The sequence below is a fragment of the Corvus cornix genome, chromosome 1 (genome assembly GCF_000738735.6).
Source record: "Corvus cornix cornix isolate S_Up_H32 chromosome 1, ASM73873v5, whole genome shotgun sequence".
Classification (NCBI taxonomy): Eukaryota; Metazoa; Chordata; class Aves; order Passeriformes; family Corvidae; genus Corvus; species Corvus cornix.
In genome coordinates this window covers 57,112,791-57,127,098 of record NC_046332.1, presented here as the reverse complement: position 1 = coordinate 57,127,098, position 14,308 = coordinate 57,112,791, and the positions used below count along the sequence as shown (strand labels likewise).

Genomic DNA, 14,308 nt, shown 5'->3' with positions numbered 1-14,308 from the left:
TCCTGTATAAGTTCCTCACCTTCTCACTATTGTTTTGAAAAGGCTCTTTCTGTTTGTCATTGTAGGACTGTTGCTAGGTAGAAAACCTTTGTACCTGGTCTTGCACATTTGGAAGTTCTGTTCATGTCATACCTGAAAGTGTCTGGCTTTTTCTAAGCTGACTGTGCCTTGTTCACCAAAGAATTTGAATCAAAGCCTTATTGTCAAATGTACATCTATTTTATAAGACTAAAAAAATGTACCAAAATTTCCCAGCAATGTTACCACAATACTTTCCACCCACTGTCATAATTTTTTAAAAATTGTTCTTTCCCCTATTAGTAAGTTAAATTTTGGGGCTCCTAGACAAATACTCAGTTATCCATTAAAAGCACAGTTTTGTTGGACAGTTTTACTAGTTAATTTTCTCTTTCTTTTACTTCCTGGGGGAATCTGTTTCAACTTGCTTGACTTTGCCAGTTAGGAATGAATACCTTATGTACCTCGGTTTTCATAATCTTAGTTGGAGGAGTAGTGAGATTGAGGTAAACTCAACATGGATATATGTTTTTGTTGCAAATACATTCCATGTTTCTAGAGTCAAGTTCAGTAGTCTGGAAGTAGTGACTTCAACTTGGAGAGCACTGTGTATGTTCCTAGTTGTTTCTGGGAGTGTGACAAAGGATCACCGTGGTAGCTGGATACAGAAACTCAGCTTGGGAACAGAAGGTGATAATACTGTAGTTCCTAAGTGTTATTAACACAGCTGCTCTTCCAATACTAATTTTTGGAACTTCTCTTAAAAGAAGTGTTGAAAAACTGGATATGCCTTGGTAAAACCAGCAATATATTTTGGAGAAGTTCAAGAGGCAGGAAAGAATTCAGAAATACACACTTTTTAAAATCACTAGATGAAGGCATAGCAAAAAATAGCAGCTGGAAACAGAAGTAACTGATGGACCATGTGAGAGCCATTGCTGTTCAGTTTATGAAAGTCTGTGCTAAATTCCTTGTCATTTGGAATATACAATGTAGTTTAGGTATCTTTTAATACTCAGCTATGTTTGCACACTGTTGTAAATGGGATAGACGGCCCTTCCTAATAGGAAAGTGCTGAAACACTTGAGACCAGTGTAATTTTTTCCTTTCATATTATCTGTGTATACTAAATTGAGTTTTTCTAAGATAACATAGTCTATGAACAGGGAACTACAGAGATTATTTTGAAACAATTTGAAGCTATAGATTTGACGATTTTATATTTAATGTTAGGTTTGGAGCAAATCCGAAAGACTTTATCAATAATGAATATTGATCTGGAACCAAATCTAGTGGACCCCCAGCTCAGAGCAGCACTCCAGTGGTTGGCAGCTTCTGAAACAGAGGTGTCTGATCTTCACTTTCGTGACACTGCTGCAAGGGAATTTGTCTTTGTAAGTACTTGGGTTTGATGGATGGTGGGAAAGGGGAAGGATTTCTTTGACTTCCATTTGCTGTGATGTACCAGCTGCTATTACTTTATTTGCTGTTCAGTGCTGAGGAAAATCATCATCTAAATCCTGAGAGGTCAAAGTGGAACAGCCTGTTTAATACTATACATAAACCAGTATTCATCAAAGCTGTTTGTTTCATTTCTTTTACTCCAAAAAGGACGCAATTACAACATTTTTTTCTTGGTGAAAATTATATTTTTTCAAGCATTTTTTACTAAGTATTTAATTCTCTATAAATTGAATCTTTCTGAGAACTTGGTCATGCAATTTTTTTCTAACTTAACATGTTCTGTCTAGGGGGTTTTTTTTTCACATTTTGTTGTTAGAAAGAAGTTTAGTTTATAAGTAAATATTATGTCTTTATTCCATCAGCAAGTGAAACCAAAGCTATTAAAAAGCAGTCTCAATAAGATTGTTTTATTCTTAGGTGCCTTTATTTTGGTTTTATAGATCAAACTTACAAAGCACTGGGCTTTAGCAATTTGTATCTCTTTGGAAAGGCTCAGTATTTTGGTATGCATGCTATCCTGAGTATTTCCATCAGAAACATGTAAGAGAAACTTTTTATTCCTATAAAATCATAAAAACTATTTCATGGCTGCACACCAAACTACACATGATAATCTGGAACTTCTTACATTAAAGCTGTATTTTTTTAATCAACCAAGAAATTACTTTATCATTACCTGGTTATTGAAAGGCTACCTTAATAGATATATAGGCATTGTGTCTAATGATGAGGCTCATAGGAATGATAATTATCAAATATTTATATTTTGTGACCTGGTAATGTGAAAAAGCATTAATGTGATGCCATTATTATGATTTTAACAATTAAGATCTTGGCAAAAACGACTTAATGTACTTACCAGTATATTTAGGAAGAAAAAGCTTGCTCTCAGTTCTGAAATTTAATATTGACTCTTCAGCTTGGGGCTTTCCAAAGCTTGCATCATAATTTCAGGAGAAAAGGGGAGTTACTGGGAGGTAAAGGTCAGTATGACAAAACAGACTCCCAGAGTTGGATGGATGTGTGCACCTATGGTGCTTAGTTACTGGAGACTTGCGGTAAGAATCTGAAAGGTACCTGGAGGCCAGTCCAGATTGTACCTGCTGTGAATTTTCCTAAGAGAGGCTCCTCCCTTCCTACCACTCAAAGAGAATGATAACTTTGGGGTGGTTTTCTGCCTAACTGTGGAATGTGTATTTGATTTCGAGAGTAGGAAGTTTTGCATTCTTATTTGAAAGCTCCCAGAAAGTTTGGAAATGTGTTTTGGGCATATAGAAATATGTGTCCTCTTCTCTTTTTCTGGAGCTTGGTATGTTTGATTTAGAATTATTTCAGGAATATGTTTTGTTGTACATTAGCTCTGACAGAGTGGACTTTGTGCTTTTGTAAGCTGGAAGGCAGTTTGAGAATACTTCTGTGCTATTTGAAATTGTTGGTTTTAATCCTTATATTCGTATGTTTTTTCTTGGTTACAGATTATAAGTGCCTTAACACAAAGAAGAAAATAAATCGCTTTTTCTGTTCTCTCATGCTTGGCTGAGCATTCTCTGAAGGTTTTTTCATGTGAATGAGTTGGGGTTAGGTAATTAGGTAATTCAGTAATTCTGACTTCATGAGGTTTTTTGCTTTCTTTTGAAGATCTGTTCATCTGTTTCGTGCTTACTGCAAATACTCAGGTAGGATAGTGGTAGGACCCACAAGTGTTGATAATAATTTATTTTTTGTGTATGTGAGACAGCGGTATCTTCCATTGCAATATCATATGTAAGAGAAAACAATGGCAGGTGCCTCTTTTTTTAATTTTTGCTTTAGTGTCTCGTTCTTTCAGCCAGCTCTGAGTTAAGAGACTGCAAAGTTGTGGTGCTGAGGTTTGAGCCAATGCTGCAGGACACACAGGAAAGATGTTACTAGCTGGCTGGGTATCTGAGCATGACTCCAGCTACCTTAATAAGAGGACATACCGCAAAGAGCACTCTGGAAAATAGCAGTGTCTGTTATGTGTGCCCTCCTTAAAAATGGTAATATTTTTCTACTTGACGCTTCAGTCATAAATTGATAGTGAGTTTACACCTGAAGGTAAGACCTTTAGGCAGGCAGTAGTCAGGCGGTCCTGAAAATGCTACAGTAGTTAATTGTTTCACTTAGTTTTATAGATTATTTTTAGTTCTGCAGATGCAGTTATGTTAAAATAAATTGAAATTTTGTTTCCCTCCCCGGAGGCAGAGAATGATTACCTGCTTTTTATTCCGTTGCACTTCCAATTGGAATGATCTCTGACCCAGACCGAATTAAATTGGAACTAGCGGTGCCCGGGTCTGTCTCTTGTAAAGCTGCGCGAGCCCCTCCAGAGGGCGCTGCAGCCCAGCAGGAAACCATCGGCGGTGTCCTGGTCCCTCGGCAGCCGCGGGTTTGGGGCATCTCTTGGGTACCCTCGGGCGTTACCTCGGCTTCCTGGGGAACCGGCCCGGGGTCAGGGCACATCGCAAACAGATGGTTCCTATATGAGCAGGTGGTGAGTTCTGGAAGGGAGGAAAGGCTTGTGTTAGCTGATCGCAGCAGGGTAGTGAGGCACCCATGGGATGTGGCTGCATAAAAGGCAAAAGTACTGCTAGCATGTATCAGGGCAGGGTATTTATTACTTGCTGCAGCTGGGTATGCTCTTACTTAAGGGTACATGTTATCCTCAGCAAGGCAGAAAGAAGTTAAATACCTGTGTTTGAAACAAAATATATTTGTTAGGAGGGATAACAAGAAACCAGTAAATTAGAATAGGTCATTCTTGACTTCTTTGAGATGCCTGACCATGTGGATATGCAAGTGCCTGGATTAAAAGATCTTATGTATTCGGTTTTTAATCAGACCTTACCTAGCTGTTTTAAGATTCCTATTTTGAATAAATGCTAGTATTTCACTTGTCTGGCAGTAAGAAACGGATTGGTCATCTAAAGAAATAGTGAGATTAAACCTAAAATTAAACTTTAGGTGCCAGCTCTGTAGTTTTACCGTGGTGGAAAACTTCTTTGGACAGTTTTATACTGTATTTGCTGAAGTAGGTATTTGGACATTAGCCACACTTTCCTCTGGCAGAGGAAAGAAAAATGACCATTCTTTTATAAACCAACAAACATCATTTACAAAATTGCATGTTGTAGACTATAAAACTCCTACTTCCTGTGCTCTGCTTTAAAATTCACAGAAATAGCTACAGATTTTGGTCCCCTCTTATATAGAAAAGATGGTTGTTTTTTTTTTCCACTGAGAAAAGTTTCCAGTGTTCAGAATAAATTGTACTCAGGATTAGAGAGGATTTTTTTTGCTTGTTCAAATTAATGGTTTTCTCAAGAAGTTAATTGTTTGATACATGTTTTTATGCCCATGTTCTTTCTGTCAGTTCTATCACCCGCCGTGCTGCAGTTGGAACATCAGCTAGGTAAAGAAGCAGGGAAAGATTGTCTTCCTTTTTATTTTTTATAAAACTTTGTATTGCAATCTGACAGATCTCATAGTAGAAACGATATGAATTTTTAATTTTGTAGCTGTGAAAAATATTTCCCTGAACACTGTGCATGACTTTTTTAATATATGGAATGTCTTGGTAGGGACTATAAAAGGGAATAAAAATCTACAGCTCCAAAGAATAAGGAGGGTGTCTAAACTGTGTTTACTAAATGCAGCATTGACAGGTGTCCAGAAAACTACAGAGAATAAGGTTTGTTTGTGTGGGTGTTTTAGATGCTTATTTATTTATTTATTTATTCAAACTCAAAGTTGTTAGGTTTTTTACTCCTGGGCAAGCTGTCAAATTCATTCTTCCCTTAGGGTAGGCTTTCTTACACATATAGCTGAGCTTGACACATCAGCAGTGGAAGATTTTTTTATTTGGATCCTGGTGGAAAAGAAATGTTTTCAGCTACACTGATCTCTGCTCCTGAGTGGTAGTTTAACTTAATCATCACCTTTTCCTCTTCCCCAAGATGTTATAATTTCCCAACTCTGAAGACACTGTTTTCATTGAGGGTAGTGTCTGTCCCACCCCAACCACACTATATGTTGTGAAAGGAAAATCCACATCCTTTTATTAAGACAGAGTTTTGTCTTTTTATACATGCATTATTGGCATGGGAGGGGTGGCAAATGTCTTAATCTTGTGTTCAGAATTTCCTGTTTTCTGCAATCTTGATGAACCACAGCCCTCATACCTGTGGCACCACGTAATTTGAAAATGGTGCTCCCTCCAGAAGAAAGTTTTGTAAAGACTGCCCTAAAGTAAAGTGCTTGATTCTTGAGGAAGTTTTTGTTTTTATAGATGTGGGAATAATGATTAACTCATTACAACTGATCTCTTATGACCTAATGTTTTGAGAATAACTTCTGTACTTAATCAGGATGTCCCAGTCAAAATATTTTGTTTTGTGTTCTCCTGTCTCCCCCTTAGCTTTCCAGAAGACTGAGAGAAAGAGACTGGAAAGTTGGAGATCTCTTGCAAGCAGTGCTGAAATATTGTGAAATGATAGAGAAAGCATCTGATGGAGATCAAGCTCTAAGTAAATCTTTGGTCAATTGGCTTCTGGAAAATGTCTGAAAAATCCAAAGATGCAACACTCTTCACTTCATTCCTCTTCTGAAAGGAGACAGAAAGAACACAGATGTGTAAAGTAAAATTCAACTAGTGAATGTCTAAGTAATAGTCAGCATTAAAAGACTTTGAGGTGAAAGTCAAAATAGCTGTGCTGTGCTTCGTGATACTGTGCACATGGTATGTTTATTCAGTCCATAATCGGTGTTGTCCACCCACGCATAACTTGTATTTACTGCTGTGTTCATACCACTGAGATATTTATGAGCAGCCCTTGTCTATGATAGTAGTCCACAGGAGACAGTCTCAGATATGATATTCAGGATTCCCATTGTGCTAGGATAGCTTTTTCTCCCACTCCTATGTGTGCTACATTCACAGCAGGACTAAGAGCACTGATTTCAGCAAGAATCTGCTCTGGAGTACCTTGCTGCAGATAATGGAAAAAATTATCCATCTTGGCCAGGTATTATGTGCCCAAGAACAGCATTGCCAGGAAGAAAATGGTGACCTACCCACTTAATACAGTCTTCATAGCCACCTTTATCAGTTTTAACTTTATGTGAAGATGGGAGAGTCTGCTCTGAAATTGCTGAGGTGCAAATGCATGTTCCCCTTTGTTGACTCCTGTAGACCTGGTAACTTCTGGTAGAAGGGCAGAGTGGGAAGTTGAGCATAATTTCGTATGTAATTCTTCAGTAAGGTTTCCCGAAGCTTGCCAATCAAATTTAAATGGCTACATTTTTTACTGAGGCTTTTTGTATGCAGATACTTCTATGACACTAGTTCCATGTCAAAGAATTTGTACATCAGTCTCTCACACAGATGCATTAAAAGTAGAAGAGAGAAGTTTCTGAGGATTTTTGCCATCTTTTTGACTAGTTTTAATTCTTTATTTCAAAGCAGCCACACATGAATTTTCTTTTCAGTAATATAGACAACTTTGTTCCTCATCAAGCATGTGTTTAGCAAAGAAAGCTAATAAAAATGTAAAGGGGAAATTTCTTGCAAATTGATTTTTCATTTTTGTTAAATACCTTCACTGAATTTTTTTAAAGGCACTTTTAATTGAATATTTTTAGCAGTCTTGTCAGGTTTCTCACCAATGCTGCTGATTTGCCTTTCTGTCTGAAGGGAAATCTGGACCTTTACTGACCCTGTGGTTTCAAAGTGGTTTTTGGGATTTGTTATTTATATATCCTTTGAGAGAAAAAGGCACGTGCTGGTCATTACCAGGTTGACACCTAAAACTTGGCAAATAGTCATAGAGCATTACTGATTTTGGATGAACAAAAAAATCTTAATAGCTTTTTCAGAGAAAAATATACTGTTGATATGGTGTACAAGTTTGTGATCCCAAACAAGGAGATATATGGTCTCCAGATCTATTCCTGAGTTTTAATGGCATATATACAGTTCTGATTTCCCCTATCCCAGGAATTACTATGAAGTGTCACAGTGGTAAACTCAAGAGCGCTGTTCTTGCAGTGTCTTTGTGTTTCAGGAAAGCATTCCACTGGCCTTTTTGCAGAGACCTGGTTGGTTTTAGTCCTCTTTTGTCATCTGGATTTCTGCCTTGGATCTCACAAAGTTCACCTCTCTCACAGAGCCAAAGATTTTTCATGTTTTTATATGTGCACGTACATGTGTTCACACATGTGAATACACACAGAGATATGTATGTTTATCTGTGTATGAGATCTCACCAATGTGAACTCCTAGTGCAGACTTCCACCACTAAATTAAAATTCTGTTATGCTCCGTTTATTTCCTCACTTCATGTATCATTTCACTGATTGAAAAATCTATGTATGTGACAAAAAGACCAAAAGTCTTTTCAAGGTTTTTTGTATCGTTATAGGTAATATAGTCCAGGCATCAGGAATGATTTTTCTCCAGAGCCCAAAGCATGTCAGGGGAAGTTATCTTAATACCTGTATTTGGAAGACGGGCCTAGTAGCAAATATTTTTAAAGAATTGTATTAAAACTGTCTGGATTTTTTTTTCCTCTCCCAATCCCCATATTCCTCCTTTTTCTTTTTTTTTTTTTTTTTTTTAAGGTTGATTTTCAACATTGTTTTAGGCAAAAATTTGAAACAGTTCTCTGGGTGTAGCACCTTCCCCTTAACACAGCAAAAATATACTTGGACAAATTTACCTATAAAATTGAAATGTCAAAGAAATAAAATGCTAAAAGCAGAGCCTCATGACTAAATTTTGCTTACCAAGAGGAATGTCAGGGCATGAGGATAGAGTATAGTAAAGTGTTTCTGTACATTGAGAAAGATATTGAAGGTATTGTAAATGTACAAAACTGTACATTTAAAAAAACCTACAACATAACTAGCAAAAACCACCGCAGGAACAGCCATTTTTTAACTGATTTATTCAGAATGTTGGATTTTATAAAGTTGGTGAAGTGCTTTTTCTTTTCATTTACTTTTGTGGAGAAAGGCAGAAGATTGCACCATTCACAAAGCTTACAATTATTCAGAAATTTAGGTAGATAAGAGTTGCACTGAAAATTATTTTTATAAACGGAATCTTGTTTTCAGACTGGATCAAATATGTTGTGTAGCTATTGATTGGTGTTATATTAAGGAAGAGATTGTTTTATTAGCCTTTGAGGAAAGTAGCATAGTTTCAAAATTTTTGTGAGAAAAGTGTTATAAAATACTTCATTTTTACTGAAAACAAGCAACAAAATCAAACCAGTTTTCTACACAAATTGTTTTAAATTTGTTCTGAATGACTTGACTTTTCTCTTTCTGTATGGAATTAGGAAAGCATTAAACTAGCCTGGCAAAATTGTTACAATTTAATAGTTGGAATAATCTTTGAAAACCTTACTCTGACTATATCTAACTGGTACTGTCTGCCATATTAGTGAAAAAACTGTTCTTTGCTAATGCAAGTCTTAAATTACACTTGTACTGAGTTTGTTTAAAACTCCTGACCACAAATACAGAAATGTAAGTGAAAACTGTAAAAACACGAAGGGCCACATTCTGGTCCCTTTAAAGCAGACAACTCTGCTTTATAAATAAACATAATAAGGTGGAGTTTGTTTCACCTTGCATTTTTTCTGGATGGGAAACCCTGAAAAGAATTTAATTTTTATGTAGAGAAAAATATATCCTAGGATGTTATTGTTTCAGAAATCACCCAAACACTTCATAAATACATTTGGTGTTCTAAAAAATTGAAGCGTTGTGATGTTTTGTAAGATTCTGTAGAAAAAGCACTTTTGAGAAATAGACCCTCTATAAAGCAAGAGTTAGAACTGGCCATATTTAAAACTAGTTTAAACATTCAGAACGGGTGCATAAATAATATAAAGTATGCATAAAGCCTTAAAATAAAAACCAAACCAAACTCAAACCCATACTCTAAAATCAAGGAGGATTTTCTGTCTCAAAACAAGGATGTGAAAAGGTGGCCCAGGCGATAGACATGAATGCAATTTCTGCAGTATATTTGTTCTTGAGTTTTCAAAGATTGCATAAGCTTTTTAGAAAAAAGCCAACCAAAACCCCAAAACCCGGCAACCCACATTCCGAGACAAATTAGGTCTCTCAAAAATGGTGTCATATTTTAAATGTTACATTTTCTAATGTAACTTTGTCTGGGACCTTTTCTATGAAGAGCAACATATTGATGGAGATGGGAGCACAGTGAGTAGTAAACACCAGCGCAAACCCCTGTAGTTCTAGACAGTTGATTTGCAAAGAGAAATACAAGATTCAGGAATGATTTTTATTGTAAGAATTCTGGCTTTTCATCAAGAGCCACCACTGTCAAGCGTTTACTGTACTTGAGCTCTGAAGAGGCAGGTACAGAGCCCAGCCACTGTAGTCACTTTATTTTGTACCATCTTTGTACATTCCTGTTGTATAGCTGGTGTTGTAGTTCTAGAGGGCCTTTATTCTAATGTCTGAATAGTATTTAATACTAAAATTTATTATAATTTGCTGGAACTGCTGCTTATTTGTGCAGTGTTACAGTAATTCACAGCCCAGTTAGTGATGCAATTGTATACCAAAAGCAGTTTGAATAACTAAATGTTTATGTAACTGTACTCAGTGAATATGAAGGTCTTGTACTGTTCATGGTGACAAGTTTTGCCATTTTAGTAATTTAACTATATTCAGTTTTCAGATTACGAACTCCAGGTTGCACTAAATTTGTCCTTGTTTTAGCAGTGGCTTAAAATAAAACACATTTCACTGGCTTCGAGAGTGCTGTTATTTCTTGTAAATTCATGGAATATTATTTTCCTTTTCAGCAAACACAGCTAAGACTGGTTCTTGTCAGCGGCTGTGTGAAGGAACTTGAGGAAGGGTATAGTAAACAGTGCATCAGTAGATGGCATACTTCCTACAGAGTTAAATTGGAGTCCTGCAAGGTGTGAGGATGCTGCTTTACTGTCTTTGGGTTGAAAGGTAAACCTGCAGTTCCACTGACATGCAGTAAAGTTTCACATGGACTCTACTCACAGCACAGGTGGGATGCAAGAACCAGTCAGCTTCATCTTGCCTGGAAGCTGGGTTAGTAATATGCCTTGATATTTCCGTGTGGACTGAGGTTGGACTTTGGCACTTTGTCTAGTATTTGGGAAACTAGCTTAGAACTCAGCTTTAGTCTTCTGGACAAATCCAAGAATGCTCATGAAAATGTATGAAACAGGACATTTCACAGGCTTCTTCAAAATCCTCAAGTGTTTTGGTGTCCTGTGAAATTCACCAACCAGCTTATTGTCAAGTACTGCAAAATAGTAATGCTGAGCAGAAACGATGTACCATTTCTAAGATTTAGAGGTACTGCTGTTGCACATAGCTGTCCTAATGTCTTTTGCTGTATAAGCTGTGAATCTACTAATTGCAGCTGGGTTTCATTTCAAGGATTAGGAAATTTTTGCTAAAGTTACTTTAAAACCAGTGAGCATGAGTAACTCTCCTTGATTATTTTTGCAATGGTTGTTTAAAGGAGGTTTCTTTAGTATTTTGAGATTGCTTCCAAAAGGAGCATTCCTTTGTTTCATTACCGTGTCTGTTTCAAAGATTTTTTGTTTGGGTAATGCCTCATGGTCAATTACATGGAAAATATATGTTAACTGAAGCAAGTAAATAACTTACTCTTCAAATATTGTATGTCCAAAAAAAAGACAAGTAGTGAGTTGGAAACAAAGAAAAGGTTTTCATGAAGGGAAAGAAGACATTCATGTGGAAGATAAATCTGAGTTTTTTTGTTCCTGCCTCGGACTTTATTTTTCTTTCATTCAGCAGTCTGGTTCTGGCTGGCTTTATTCAACCACAAAACACTATCCATGCACTTTGTTTAACCTTGGTGTATTAAATTGAGAGTTAAGTCTCCAGCTAGTCCATAGTCTTCGCCCAACATGTGTGCTACTCCATCTCTTGCTGCTGTTGGTCAGACCTTTCTCTCAGTCCCTAACCTGAGCTTCCGGTGTGACTGAATTCCATGCTGGCTATTGCTTTGAGCCTCCAATTGGAAGGTGGCTACGGAAAGTGAGTCATGCCAAGGCTGCAGAAATGTACCCAGATCACTGACCTTACTGGTTATTGAGCACCATATTAATCAAATGCTGTTTCCTTCCACTGCTGTTGAGGCAAACCATGAAGCGTGTGACTGCTTGGGGCAAGGGAACCAACAGTGACAAGCATGAGGGCATGTCCGTGGTCAGGGTACTGGCTGTCTAGTCCATGACCACACAACACCTTTCCACAGAAATTACAAAAATTGAAATCAGGACCTTTATGTAGTCAGAACATAGAGTCTGCATTGCCTTTATCCCTCGGAAAATTGCTTCTGCTTGTGGGACTGTGAGGGAGCTTTGCATACATTTACTTGGGGTGGTTTGTGTGTTTTTAATTAAGAAAAGGCAAAAGAGAGCACTTGTGCAACTCATTTGACTTAGTTTTTTGAAATTCCAGTGCTTCAACCAGGAATAAGATGAATATTGAGAAAAGAAAGGGTGTGATAATGTGGTACTCTTCTGCTATTTGCCCTGTAGCCCACTTAATGCCAATCCCTTATTTTGTACAGCCGCCACCTCATTTGACTTCTAAGTTGAATCAGAGGCTCTTCCTACACTTTCCTTGTGGCTGTTGCTGGTTTCTACCTTTTTCCTGTCCTTTGTCAAGCCTTGTAGTGCAGCTGTCATCTTCAGCTTCTCTTTTGACTCTGCTCTGTTGTCCTGATGTGACTTCTGGCTTTCTCATTCTTGTCTGGTGGAAGTGGTTAAAAACCAGCAAGGGGAGTCTTAGCTGTGAGGCTGTGGAATAAGGCTTGCCTACCAGAAATCATCAAGCAGTGAAGAAGAGCTAAACTTGCTTTTGGCTGAGTTTTTCACTCCTGTAGGAAAGTAATCTGTGGTTGCTTTGGTTTGGAACCCAATTTACTGCTTGCAAAACCCTTGAATTTTATGCTGATCTAAAAGTAACTTTTAAGCTGATACTGAAGTATAATGTAACTCTGACATACTCCATAATTCATGCTGCTGTATGTGCAGCATGCTGCTGGTTGGCTTCAGACACAGGGAAGAACTCAGTCCATTTGAAAGCTGGCAAAACCCCAGTTGTCTCACCCAGTTGCATCAGGTCTCAATTTAGATAGATAGTAACCTTTAACAGCAAATAGTCAAGACCTAGGAAGGTGTGTTTTCGTATTATTGCCCCGTAATATGCTGCTGTGAACAGATGCTGCAACTGGATTGATTAACCACACAAAATCAGACATAATGCTACAAAAATGCTAACAATATGGACAGAAATACAGCAAAGAACCATCTGCTTCTGCTGGAAGTTGTAGTTCAGAGGAGATGCATGATGTTTCTGTGGGAAATAAAAATATGGCTCAGTGGAAACCAAGTTGTAAAAGCAGAGAAATTATGTTAAGAGAAATGACAATACTGAGGTGTCCTGTTGAACTCTTTACATTATGTTATGCAGAGAGTTAGAGTTCACAGCTAAATCCATTGGAGTTAAAAGGCACTGGGAATAGGAGAGCATCCAAGCTAGCTGCTGCAGGACAGTGAGATGCTTAATATTTCTGTGGCAACAGATCATACACGTTTTTCATTCTTTTAGCTTAGGAGGTTCAGAATTTGACTTGCGTCTTAATTTATTGCTGTAAACCATGATGTGAATATTGTATCTTCAGGGTAATCAGAGTCTTCAAAAGGTTAAGCCTGAAACATCTTGACAAGCCTAGTATATGCTGGCATCTTCAACAAAACCTCTTTTCCTTTGACTGCCTGAGAAAATAAAGAGGTGGGTGTTGGAAATTCCCCAAGGAGTCCTCATCAGTATGATCGAAGTGCTTTTCAAAGGTTCCTAGAGATGGTTTCAGTGAATTTGGTAATTTTTGTTCAAAATTATATTGTGAGATTTTTTTCATCCTCTGCAAGTGTTGCAATGGCATGGCTTATGGAATATGCCCAGCTTGTAGTCTGCGTGTTTAAAATTTGACAGACTTTTTCTCATGTATTATCTTGCCACCACTGTTAAGAAAAAATTTAAGTACACGAAAAAATCATCCTTCCTGCTGCCATCCAAATTACACTGGATGAGTGATTTAGATTAATTAGGGAAATAACCATTAATCTGAATGCATGGCAGCAATGAGAAGGTTAGTTGTTTCCGTTGTTCATTTTCAATTTTCTTTCTTAAAAAGTAAACATTTTTCAGTAATTAGATTGGAAGTGCAGTAAAGCTAAAGCTCATGAAATTGTATCTAATTAAAAAGGAGAAAATGAAAGATAATGAACTGTGGTCATAACACAGTCTTGACCCTGGAGCTCACTTAATTTGAACTGAAATTAATTTCCTACCGTCTTTTCTTTGCAACTCAAATGTTCAAACACATTTGTGTCCTAAATTCAATATCTGTTTTTAAATGTGGAGTTTCTACAGTCTTGCGATGTTGAGAGGAGCAATGGTTCCAAAGGTTTTCTTTCTTTTTGGTTGTAGTGTCCTTACTGGGTGGGATGTTTTAACTAGTCCACCTTCTCAGTCCAGTAACTTTTAGCAGGGGCTGTGGATTGTATTGACCCCACATAGCATCCTTGGCACCTAGTCCATGGAATTTTGCTTCCCTGACTTGATTTCAATACTACTCTCTGCTCCTAAAAGGTCTACCAACCTCAAGTCCTGTGCTGCAGACATGTCATTGACCCTGAAGAAGGTTTGATACCCTCAAAGAAGGTGAAGTCTGTTCGAAGGAGTCAGT

General features: G+C 37.4%; 1 protein-coding gene across 4 annotated transcripts in view; it reads left to right on the top strand.

The window, feature by feature from the left end:
* The window catches only part of AKAP11 (A-kinase anchoring protein 11), a 44,894-nt gene extending 34,605 nt beyond the window's left edge, over positions 1-10,289 (top strand). For all 4 annotated transcript variants that reach the window (XM_039568108.1, XM_039568101.1, XM_039568095.1 and 1 more), the window contains 2 exons: positions 1,252-1,412; positions 5,918-10,289. In XM_039568108.1, the coding sequence (XP_039424042.1) occupies positions 1,252-1,412; positions 5,918-6,064 (308 nt within the window). In that variant the 3' untranslated portion in view covers positions 6,065-10,289. The remainder of the gene's footprint in view (positions 1-1,251; positions 1,413-5,917) is intronic.
* The last annotated feature ends 4,019 nt before the right edge of the window (positions 10,290-14,308 follow it).